We start from the raw sequence: 12397 nt of genomic DNA on the forward strand, positions 1-12397 counted from the left end.
TGAAGCTGAACCACTAGTCATGAACATACTAGGGATCGACCTTAGCCGTTCCTTGCCACTCCGTGTCGTAAATGGCATATTGGCAAGTTTACGTTTCTCTTCAGCTGATTTAAATGTCTTTTTCAAGGTCATTTTCCTGAACTTTGCCATTTGGGATTGTATGTGCCCTCTACTATGACATTGGGCATCGGCCTTGGCAGACGACGTTGATGGCATGTTATCGTCTATGTCATGACTAGTGGCAGCAGCTTCAGCACTAGGAGGAAGTGGTTCTTGATCTTTCTCTATTTTATTTTTATCGGAGAAAGTTTGGTCCTCCATTTATGTTATATCGATTTGATATATACGTGCGGCTAAACACAGAAAATAATTTTTTTTTTGGTTTGGACTGGAGTGTACTTTGTGGGTTACAGCACCCTTTAACGGTCAAGCCAGCCGGCCCTTTACTTATGACACAGGCGCACGCTTGGCACTACTTTGTTGATGCACGTGCGGCTACTGCGCACACAATTCACAAACACAGAAAATAATTTTTTTTTTGGTTTGGACTGGAGTGTACTTTCGGGGGTTACAGCACCCTTTAACGGTCAAGCCAGCCGGCCCTTTACTTATGACACAGGCGCACGCTTGGCACTACTTTGTTGATGCACGTGCGGCTACTGCGCACACAATTCACAAACACAGAAAATATTTTTTTTTTTGGTTTGGACTGGAGTGTACTTTCGGGGGTTACAGCACCCTTAACGGTCAAGCCAGCCGGCCCTTTACTTATGACACAGGCGCACGCTTGGCACTACTTTGTTGATGCACGTGCGGCTACTGCGCACACAATTCACAAACACAGAAAATAATTTTTTTTTGGTTTGGACTGGAGTGTACTTTCGGGGGTTACAGCACCCTTTAACGGTCAAGCCAGCCGGCCCTTTACTTATGACACAGGCGCACGCTTGGCACTACTTTGTTGATGCACGTGCGGCTACTGCGCACACAATTCACAAACACAGAAAATAATTTTTTTTTTGGTTTGGACTGGAGTGTACTTTGGGGGTTACAGCACCCTTTAACGGTCAAGCCAGCCGGCCCTTTACTTATGACACAGGCGCACGCTTGGCACTACTTTGTTGATGCACGTGCGGCTACTGCGCACACAATTCACAAACACAGAAAATAATTTTTTTTTTGGTTTGGACTGGAGTGTACTTTCGGGGGTTACAGCACCCTTAACGGTCAAGCCAGCCGGCCCTTTACTTATGACACAGGCGCACGCTTGGCACTACTTTGTTGATGCACGTGCGGCTACTGCGCACACAATTCACAAACACAGAAAATAATTTTTTTTTGGTTTGGACTGGAGTGTACTTTCGGGGGTTACAGCACCCTTTAACGGTCAAGCCAGCCGGCCCTTTACTTATGACACAGGCGCACGCTTGGCACTACTTTGTTGATGCACGTGCGGCTACTGCGCACACAATTCACAAACACAGAAAATAATTTTTTTTTTGGTTTGGACTGGAGTGTACTTTCGGGGGTTACAGCACCCTTAACGGTCAAGCCAGCCGGCCCTTTACTTATGACACAGGCGCACGCTTGGCACTACTTTGTTGATGCACGTGCGGCTACTGCGCACACAATTCACAAACACAGAAAATAATTTTTTTTTTGGTTTGGACTGGAGTGTACTTTGGGGGTTACAGCACCCTTTAACGGTCAAGCCAGCCGGCCCTTTACTTATGACACAGGCGCACGCTTGGCACTACTTTGTTGATGCACGTGCGGCTACTGCGCACACAATTCACAAACACAGAAAATAATTTTTTTTTTGGTTTGGACTGGAGTGTACTTTCGGGGGTTACAGCACCCTTAACGGTCAAGCCAGCCGGCCCTTTACTTATGACACAGGTGCACGCTTGGCACTACTTTGTTGATGCACGTGCGGCTACTGCGCACACAATTCACAAACACAGAAAATAATTTTTTTTTTGGTTTGGACTGGAGTGTACTTTCGGGGGTTACAGCACCCTTAACGGTCAAGCCAGCCGGCCCTTTACTTATGACACAGGCGCACGCTTGGCACTACTTTGTTGATGCACGTGCGGCTACTGCGCACACAATTCACAAACACAGAAAATAATTTTTTTTTGGTTTGGACTGGAGTGTACTTTCGGGGGTTACAGCACCCTTAACGGTCAAGCCAGCCGGCCCTTTACTTATGACACAGGCGCACGCTTGGCACTACTTTGTTGATGCACGTGCGGCTACTGCGCACACAATTCACAAACACAGAAAATAATTTTTTTTTGGGTTTGGACTGGAGTGTACTTTGGGGGTTACAGCACCCTTTAACGGTCAAGCCAGCCGGCCCTTTACTTATGACACAGGCGCACGCTTGGCACTACTTTGTTGATGCACGTGCGGCTACTGCACACACAATTCACAAACACAGAAAATAATTTTTTTTTTTGTTTGGACTGGAGTGTACTTTCGGGGGTTACAGCACCCTTAACGGTCAAGCCAGCCGGCCCTTTACTTATGACACAGGTGCACGCTTGGCACTACTTTGTTGATGCACGTGCGGCTACTGCGCACACAATTCACAAACACAGAAAATAATTTTTTTTTTGGTTTGGACTGGAGTGTACTTTCGGGGGTTACAGCACCCTTAACGGTCAAGCCTGCCGGCCCTTTACTTATGACACAGGCGCACACTTGGCACTACTTTGTTGATGCACGTGCGGCTACTGCGCACACAATTCACAAACACAGAAAATAATTTTTTTTTTGGTTTGGACTGGAGTGTACTTTCGGGGGTTACAGCACCCTTAACGGTCAAGCCAGCCGGCCCTTTACTTATGACACAGGCGCACGCTTGGCACTACTTTGTTGATGCACGTGCGGCTACTGCGCACACAATTCACAAACACAGAAAATAATTTTTTTTTGGTTTGGACTGGAGTGTACTTTCGGGGGTTACAGCACCCTTTAACGGTCAAGCCAGCCGGCTCTTTACTTATGACACAGGCGCACGCTTGGCACTACTTTGTTGATGCACGTGCGGCTACTGCGCACACAATTCACAAACACAGAAAATATATTATTTTTTTAGCACTTGGGGGGAGCACCCCTGATGGACAGAGCACCCCCTGGACAACACTACAGCACTCCTTTAGGACTGGGACACTGCACAGGACTTTGGAGTGGACACAGCCCCTATGGAGAACTGACTGCACAACACAGTCCAGCCAGCCCCTATGGACTTTGAAGTAGTGGACACAGCCCCTATTAACAACAGCAGCACAGCACAACACAGCCAGCCCCTATGGACTTTGAAGTAGTGGACAACAGCAGCACTACACTACACTACACAGCCCTAACTCCCACCCTCCCTCTTCACTGTCCACAGCCGAGTGAGAAAATGGCGCCGACGCGGGTACCTTATATAGGATCCAAAACCCGCGAGACTCGGAAGGCGGGATGATGACGTTTTGCCTCGATTTCAGATCCGAGTCAGGCGGGAAAAGTCGAGCCTGACTCGGATCGGACTCGGATCGGGGGGGCTCGGGGGGGTTCGGATTTCAGAAATCCGAACCCGCTCACCCCTAGTTTATACGCATGTGCAATGGCTAACAATCGCTCAATCTGCATACGTAGTTGCATTAGCGATCGCTGCTGAATCAGGCCCACAGTCCGCTGTGCTTTCGGCACTGGATATAACCATCCTCAATGAGCAGCAACATGTCACAATTATCCTAGAGCAGCAAAATAAACAACTTACTGCTGATATAAAGACCTGGAGGAAAAGCACAGAAAGATACAGCAATGTATCTAGTAAGATGTGCAAGTAGAGAGCTCAAAGGGTCATTGCACCTACATGTATATTAACAGTTGCCTTAATAAGTTAAACTTCCAATGTATAGGAGCATTGCTTGCTAGACTCTCATTCATATTCCATCCATGTAACGCTTGATGTTAATGAAACATTTCTCATAAGCTTAGTTTATGTGCACATGTTTATGTAGATTGTGCATTAATAAAACTTTATTCAGCAAAGGATTTAGGACCTAATTCAGCAAGGAACGCTATTCTGCTTATACGCACGCAACTGCATTGCCAATATCTGCGGTGCTATGTAAATGTGTGCATTCCCTTTGCGTGCGCAGCCTGACATAAGGACGCCCACTTCCCCTTACTCACATCCGTATACTAGGGTAACTTAGCGAAACAATCGGTAAAACATCAAGTAACATCGGACCCTTGCGCACAGCTAAGGAAGCCCAGACCTCACTCAGGAATTGCCAACTTCTGCGCATGCTATGAGACCTCAGGAGGCGTCAGGTAATGCAGTGGATAATTTATGCATGCCCAAGCAACGGCGTTGAAATGCACTGGCACGCCTGCGTTCACCCGACCACCCCCCCGTCACCACCCACAAACGGCACTTCCTGTCAATCACTCTGTGCCCTGGGTCTGCGTAGCCTCTGCAGACACGGCTCCCACGCAATTGCTAGTCTGCACACGCGCACTGTGATGCATACGCATGCACAGTGCAAATAACTCGAACAATTGCGTGCATATAAGCAACTGCGTTCCTTGCTGAATCCAAGCCCTTAGTTGAGCTGGTCAGAAAATAAATGTTGACAGCATAAGTTGGTGGTGTTCTGCAAAGTCAGGAATTTGTTCAAATATGTACAATGTCCACCCTAATAGATCATTTGAATATTTTGTCTGGCAAAACGAAATTTCATTTTTACATTTAAGGTGGTGAGGAACAATCATCTTCACTGGGCGACTCATTATCCTGCTGAAGACCTGCTCCCTATGCACATACATGCACTGCTTTGTACAAGTATTAGCATGGTTAATAAATACAGCCTGGTGATGTCACTGCAACACTTAGGATTCATGTTTCTTGTGTTGCATCATCAGTTCCTAAATGACTCTAAAGAGAATGTTTGAATCTCAGCCATACTGATTACTGAGGTAAAATTGGAGAAAGAACAAATAAAGAGAGTCCACTGGAGATACTTTTGACTGGAGAAGGCCAGTAATTATTTTCCTGTCCTGTCCAGATTTCCCTCCAGTTATTTCAATATTTCCAGATCAATATCTGGCAAATAGCATTATTTGCTCTTAAAAATAATTTTAACCAAATCTAACTTTTATCGATCAACTCACTCCCCTTTCTCCAACTGGTAGTACCACTGGGTGTCATATTAATGGGCCCCTGCAGTTCCTGGCACAGTCCAATCAGTGTTACTGATACATGTGTACAAAGTAGGGATGTGCAGGCTCGGTTTTACTCGGATTTACTCGGTTCTTATCGCCACTTTACCGCAAATTCGGATTTATTATATTGGCTATCCAAAACACATGATAGGTGATAGCCAATAAAATGGCGTTTAAAGATCCGAGTAAACCCGAGTAAAACCGAACCCGCTCACCCCTAGTACAAAGCACTGGATGTACAGTAGGTCCCGGACAACTCAATTTTCCCAGGACACAGGAACACTAATGTTCCTCCAGATAGTGGGAAAGGGCAGTTAATTGCTACAAAAATATTTCACTTGGGTGGATTTCTTCTTTAAAGCTCCTGGAGTAAACAACCCATTTAAGCTCTAATCCACAAAAATCTTTATTTTCCATTTAGGTGCCTGGGGTTGGCCCGAGCTCAGTCTGGAGACCCTTGGTGTAGGCACTGCGATGGCTCTGACCTCCAGTCTTTCCTCTCTTGGCTGCTACATCTTATGTGCTCGGATGCTGTGCTGCTACCCTCTACCGTCACACGCGTGTAATCGGGGAATCAGTATGGAAGGGGTTGGAAATGTCCTGTCTGGAGTCCTGGGCAGCATCTGTGGAGCAGGATCTAACATCCCTAGTGCCAGCATTACAGGGATTACACAGGTATCTAACTACTCCTAAGAGCATCTAAATAGTATTCACAATCTTTGTAAAAATTTTATAAAATAAAAGCCTGAGTTTTGTAATTAATTATTGCATATTCATTTCATAAATTATCTCAATATGATATAAATTTTATTATCAACTATGGATTTCTAAAATTATATCAAGATATATTTATAATGTACCATAAAATGTAAAGTTGTTCCCTGCAGTGTTTTACTGACTATCTGTAAGTGTACAATTTATGATATTTTAGCAGCTTTTAATTACTTACATGAAATTCTATATCACCATGAATTTACATTTACTATTACAATTAAAGTCACAGTCTTCTTAATCCCCATGCAGTAATACTGACATATATAGAACTGTTTCTAATTCTTACCTTTATTTACTTGAATGTTCTCTGGCATATCTCTCCGGAGTGCCATTGGCATCATATTCAAATATGATTGGCAATATAAGGCCAGTACATGGGGTGGTAGAAGCAGCATCCGTCTTTGGCATAACAGGCCATTGCAGCACAAAATCCAGCTAAAACACACAAGTCTCCAGCTATAAATGCCATCTCAGATTATATTCTATCTGACCAAATGATATCAAAGAAGAGAAAAGGAAAGCATCTAATAGAGTGCGCTCTGAACCAACAAATATTAAAACTTATACTTTTATTATTATCTGTTTAAAGTACTATGGTAACAAAATATTGGTGAAATATTAAAATATAGAAGTGTAAAGATCAAGAAACAGTGAATTAAAATAATTATTAAATTATGACAGCTGCTGTCTCAATTTTATGGTCCTGTTCATCTCCTATCATATACGTGCTATGTTGCTTATTTTATTCGTATGAGGTTGTGCTGATTGTGATTATATCACAGTCATATGTAGTGGAGTATAAAGAGTATCAACTTGACTAATATATATATATATATATATATGTGTGTGTATGTGGAAAACGGGATGTTCTGTCCCTGCAGTTCAAGATGCTATTAGTGTGCCATATATCCATATATTATTAGTGATATTGCAAACCAGACACATTATAGACAAATTGTTATGTTCTTCAATATAGTGGCTATAGGTGATCAGCAATCCTAACCTATAACCATATGCCGTGTGTGATGTGTTGTAACACCACTGTTAATATTTATATAATTGTATTTTCTAGCTGTTACGAGTTATGACACTGATAAAATGGTGGCATAACATTAGTAGATGACTATCATGTAATGATATGATGTTTTACCACTTAGAAGATGACTATTCTAGTATATTAAAGTTGATCTTAGCTGATTGCACCCCTTCTATGACCCAGTCCAGTATTGTGGATAACAAATACATGTGGGTAATGTTGATTTATATGTTTCATTTCAGGTGGGTTCTCGCCACTCAGCCCAGCTATGTGCTTTATTGTTCATTCTTCTGGGCTGCTCCCCAAAGCTGTCACAGGCCCTAATGAGTATCCCTTCCGCAGTCCACGGTATGCCCACCCTTCATGGAGTATCTTGTCCAAATTTCTACTGTTTGGAATTTCCCATTAGATGTGGGGAATATTTGAATGACTTTGTAAACAGTTATTCTTCTGCATGAGACCCTCTTCTCAATCCTACATAATATAAGGTAGACATTTGTATTTGCACCACAGGTGGTAGAAATTACCAAACCCTCAGCGCTCATAAACTATAATTAAGAACAACCAATGACAATTAGCAGCAAGTGTTGGGAGTTTAGTGCAAACTCCAATATGAAATACTCAAGGAAAACAAAGTGTACAGTGCACTATGGTCACGGCTAATCAATATCATTGTGCAAATAATTATGTCAACAGTTTGATAAATAAATAATTTTACATAAGAATAAACGTAGACAAATACATTTGTACATAAAAAAACAGTCAGACACTCACAATTGTGCCATATACTGAATAGTACAAATACAAATACAATTTTACTATTTAAAATAAAACAGATAAATATAGGGGCATATTTATCAAAGCTTGATATGAGATAAAATTGGGAGATATATCACCAACCAATCGGCTTCTAACTTACATTTTGCAGACTGTTTAAGAAATGATAGAAGCTGATTGGTTGGCGTTATATATTTCACAATTTTATCTCACATCAAGCTTTGATACATATGCTCATTAAGTTCTGGCATAAAATGTGATACAATGTTGCTATTTAGAATTAATGTAGCTGAATGTATTCAGTTCTTGATATAAGGTGCCAAGTGTGCTTGTAGATAGTACACTCTATAAATCTGTATTACGAGAGAAGTTAAATGTAGCCGTCTTTTTGTTAATAAAGGAAATATTTATCGAGTGATTTCACACTTTTTGCTTTGCTGAATAGCAAAAAGTATTAAAGCACTGTAGAGATCAATGGCTGATCTCTACAGTGCGGTACTCAGTGAGATGGGAATTAGTGGAGAACATAATTGCGTTCTCTTCTCCATTAACCCATTGCTGAAAAGGGGATTTACATAAAAAATACGGAAATCAGTTTCCGTATTTTTTATGTAAAAAAAATCAATGCTGAGTAGACCACAAAAATGTGAAAAGTTATGGAGAATTTTTCAAACTGTTTAGTCTAAAGCTGGGCAAACATTAGAGTGACGTGATCCCGATTTGCCATTTTGTAACGACAATTCACCTACATTGCTCAGTGTGTACGGGTGCTGCACATCAAACCTAGCAATAACGCTAGCAACCTGTGACATGCTAATGAAGGACGAAACAGTGATCGTGCCATCCTTCATTAATTCGTTCTAGTATGTATGGGCAATCCCCACTCAAGGGCATTCATTCCAATGTTGGAACGAATGCCCGACGCTCAAGTGTGTACCCACTCAACTGGTTAAAGAATTGCAACATAGCCAGTTCAAGCATCTCAGTCACTATTTGTGTTAGCAACAAAACATCAAAACCACTCATTTTGAAGTTTACAGCAAAGTTTTTGCAATTTTTAGATAGATTGCCTTCATTTTGTTCCCATCCTCTCAAAAAAGCTGAGTGCCTTAGGCAGCTGCCTCAATGTGCCCAATTATAGGCAGGACTGCCTCTCTGTAAGTGGATGTCACTGATACTTAGGACCTCCTTATTTTACTGTAGTTGTTCAGACTGAGTTTGAAAATATAAAATCTCAATAAAAAAGCAATATTTCTTTCTGTAGCTTCCTGTGGTTCTGAATTGTGGGAGGGCCAAATGTTACCCTCACTGTGAATAAACTGTTTATAGATTAAAATAGATACATCTTGAAATTATAAATTAATATCTGCAAAGGTTTGTATGTAATTTATATTGGTAGAATTAATGCACGTGGTACATATGTCCCTGTCTCACCTGTGATGGTTCCTCCATCTCTTTGCAGGAGGCACGTTGTGTCTGACATTCTCCTTAGCGGTGGGTGGAGGAGTCTCCTTTTTCCAGTATGCAGATATAGACTCAGGAAGAAACATCTTCATTGTTGGCTTCACTATGTTCATGGCTCTGTTGGTGCCGCGGTGGCTGGATGCAGTTCCGGCAAAACTGGATTTAGGTGAGATGTGATACTAAACCAGCGGAGGGCAAACATGGCTTTCTGTGTACTAAAACCTATAAGTCCCAAGTCACTGAGATTGTTGTCTCTTTCCAGGCTGGCCTGCCCTTGACATGCTCTTCCTGTCTCTCCTGACCACTCCAATTTTCCTAGGAGGGCTGTTCTCGTTTATTTTGGACAACACAGTTGAAGGTGAGATAAAACACAAGACAAATTATATGCTATTATTTACTTTTTTACAATACTCACTATATGTATTTTCTTATAGTGGGGAAAGTTTTGTTTAGAGCTATAATGTTTTGGGAATGAACACTAAGACCGCAAACGGTACCAGTCCTGTCTACATTTTAAAGGGCACAATCAGGTCAACGTGAGCCGTGCTAAACATCAGCTACTTTCCAATAGATTGTCATATTTTGCGGGTCTGAGAATTGGGACACTGCCACCAACATTGGGGCTAGGTTTGCACTAGCTCTCTGCTTATACCCACAGCATAATTACAAGCTTATGAAATTGCAATGCTTAAATATTAGCGCTCTTTGGGCCTCACATACAAGGTGCTCTTGATGTGTACATTAACATCGCTGTGCCTAAATGGTCCATCCAGCACACTTCAAGATACACTTTTGCTCTCAAAAAACACCTAAGTTAAATTACAAGTGTGTCTTATCAATATATTGCTCGTGCTATCGACGAGCGATATATCGCAAGTGCTTAGGCGGGTGTGTGCACCTGATATGTCTGTGAACAATGTCATTCACAGACATATGGGTTGGCCCAGCAGCACAGCTAATGCCAATATATCTGAAAGATGGGATGCACTGTAGTTAATATGCCAGCGGACAGGATGCCGGCCACCGATATACCGAAGGAGATCAGGGTACTTGCGTTGTCATAACGAACGCCGGAATCCGGAACGTTAGGACACGGGTAAGTATTAGAGTTTCCCCGGGGATGGGGGGGTTAGGTTTAGGCACCCATGGGGGGGAGATTAGGGTTAGGTACCCCTCTGGGAGGGTTAGGATATGGGGAGGTTAGGGTTAGGCTCCCCCCCGATAGAGTTAGGTTTAGGGTGTGGGCAGGGTGGGTAAGGGTTAGGCACCACCGGGGGCGAGGTTATGGTTAGGCACCACCAGGAGAGGTTAAAGTTATGCACCACCAAGGGAGAATTAGGATTAGGGGGGGAGAGGGGAACGGTTAGGGTACTTACCGCCCCTGTCGGGATCTTCACTGATTGGGCTTCTGGTGTGGGGATTTGAACCGGTGGCTATTATCATACCCATCCCTGAAAGATATATCGGTGCATCTGCATGTGTATGGGGGACATGCCGACTGCCCGTACACTTGCTGTAGGGACTGCCGACATTGACATCTCAACTGGGCAGGCAAATTTAAATGCCACCCAGTTGTGGTGCCAGTCCAGACCTATTGAGCGCCCGATTGGTCTGCTGACCGATCCATTGTCTAAATGTGTACCTGGCATAAATGTGCAGAAAGATGGAATAATATAAGAGCAGCACTATGCAGAAATCTACATTACATATTAAAGTCCAACATTCTACTACTTTCAGACCTCCACATTCATTAAATAAATCTTTTTCAGTAAAAGTTCTGCTAGGTTTAGTTGTATTAGTTGTATAGATTCAGTGTCGGACTGGGGCATAAATGGCCCACAGGGAAAATGCAGTGGTAGGGGGCCCATGCTTGAGGGATGTGGTAATCCACCAGAGAGGGTGTGGCCAGCCACCATTAAGCAAATCTAGTAGTTTCTATAGAAGGGAACCAAGCCCCCATGTTGATCAGTGGTTCTTTTCCTACAGGTAATTGACCATCTAATAGTATAACAATCAAAAATTTGAGGTCTGGAACCTGACACCTAGAAGAGAAGGGTGGGCCCACAGGCAGTGGGGCCCACCGGGGATTTCCCCTGTACCCCTGTGGGCCAGTCCAACACTGTATAGATTAATCATGAATGATTTGTATATATATTGTGTTTTGGATACTTATTTTTTGTTGGGCAAAATAGAACAGAATTGTGCTTCTCAGCTGAGGTATAACTGTAAGATGCAAAATGTCCATTAAACATAAGGCAATATCTGATCTCATCAAGTTTAGAGTTGGAGCAAAACTCAAGTCCTTACGGAAATGTTTCCCATGTGGTTTCCAAATTAGTACTGTTATATCGTCTTAATCTTCTATCTCTCTTCCTATAATGATGATATGAATTAATCTAGTCTCTCTGTGTGCAGGATCTCGGCAGGAGCGTGGTCTGCATAAAAGCGTCTCGCTCTGCCACTCTACATCCACACAGGACGTACACAGGGGTCTGGAAAAAGAGTCGGCACAGGCTTATGAACTTCCTACTGCACTTGCTCGCCGCTTCCCTGTTATGTATCCCTGCAACCAACTTTGTCCTCTGCCATCTAAGTCAGTGGTGATAGTAGCAGGAGAAGATGACAAACTGTTGATGACACGAGATCCTGTGACCATATAGTGCAGGCATCATGGATGCAAAGTAAAGACAATTCTACCAGTGGAACTGGAACATCTGCATAGAAATGATTCATTATTGCTTGTTTCACAAAGACCCGACGTTGAGCTTTTCTTGCAGTAGGTGGACAAATAACCAGATAAATTACCCTTGGAGCAGTAATGGGGGATGCCAGTGTGCCCATACCACATAGTATATTTAAAGGAGATATCTGGACATTTTTTGTAATAATCTCCGCTTAAGAAAATTGCTGCTGCTGCTGCTGCTGTTATAATTATTATTTCTTTATTCTTTCTACAGTTTTATGGTCTTAACCTAACATTTAAAGGGACTGAGGACCTCATTCAGAGTCGGTCGTTGCGGCCGCACGGTCGTATGCCACCGATGTTCGCTAAACTGCGCATGCGTAAAATTCGCAATGCGCGTGCGCAAACTAGCTGTTACGATCGGAAATATCTCTCTCCTT

General features: G+C 42.8%; 1 protein-coding gene across 1 annotated transcript in view; it reads left to right on the forward strand.

Moving 5' to 3' along the window:
* SLC23A3 (solute carrier family 23 member 3) overlaps positions 1–12104 on the forward strand; it is a 133478-nt gene extending 121374 nt beyond the window's left edge. Inside the window, exons 8-12 of the mRNA XM_088472411.1 lie at positions 5645–5898; positions 7276–7381; positions 9273–9440; positions 9537–9632; positions 11690–12104. Coding sequence (XP_088328537.1) covers positions 5645–5898; positions 7276–7381; positions 9273–9440; positions 9537–9632; positions 11690–11934 — 869 coding nt within the window. The 3' untranslated portion in view covers positions 11935–12104. The remainder of the gene's footprint in view (positions 1–5644; positions 5899–7275; positions 7382–9272; positions 9441–9536; positions 9633–11689) is intronic.
* The last annotated feature ends 293 nt before the right edge of the window (positions 12105–12397 follow it).

The sequence above is a fragment of the Taudactylus pleione genome, unplaced genomic scaffold (genome assembly GCF_031769625.1).
Source record: "Taudactylus pleione unplaced genomic scaffold, aTauple2 ptg000122l, whole genome shotgun sequence".
Taxonomy (NCBI): domain Eukaryota; kingdom Metazoa; phylum Chordata; class Amphibia; order Anura; family Myobatrachidae; genus Taudactylus; species Taudactylus pleione.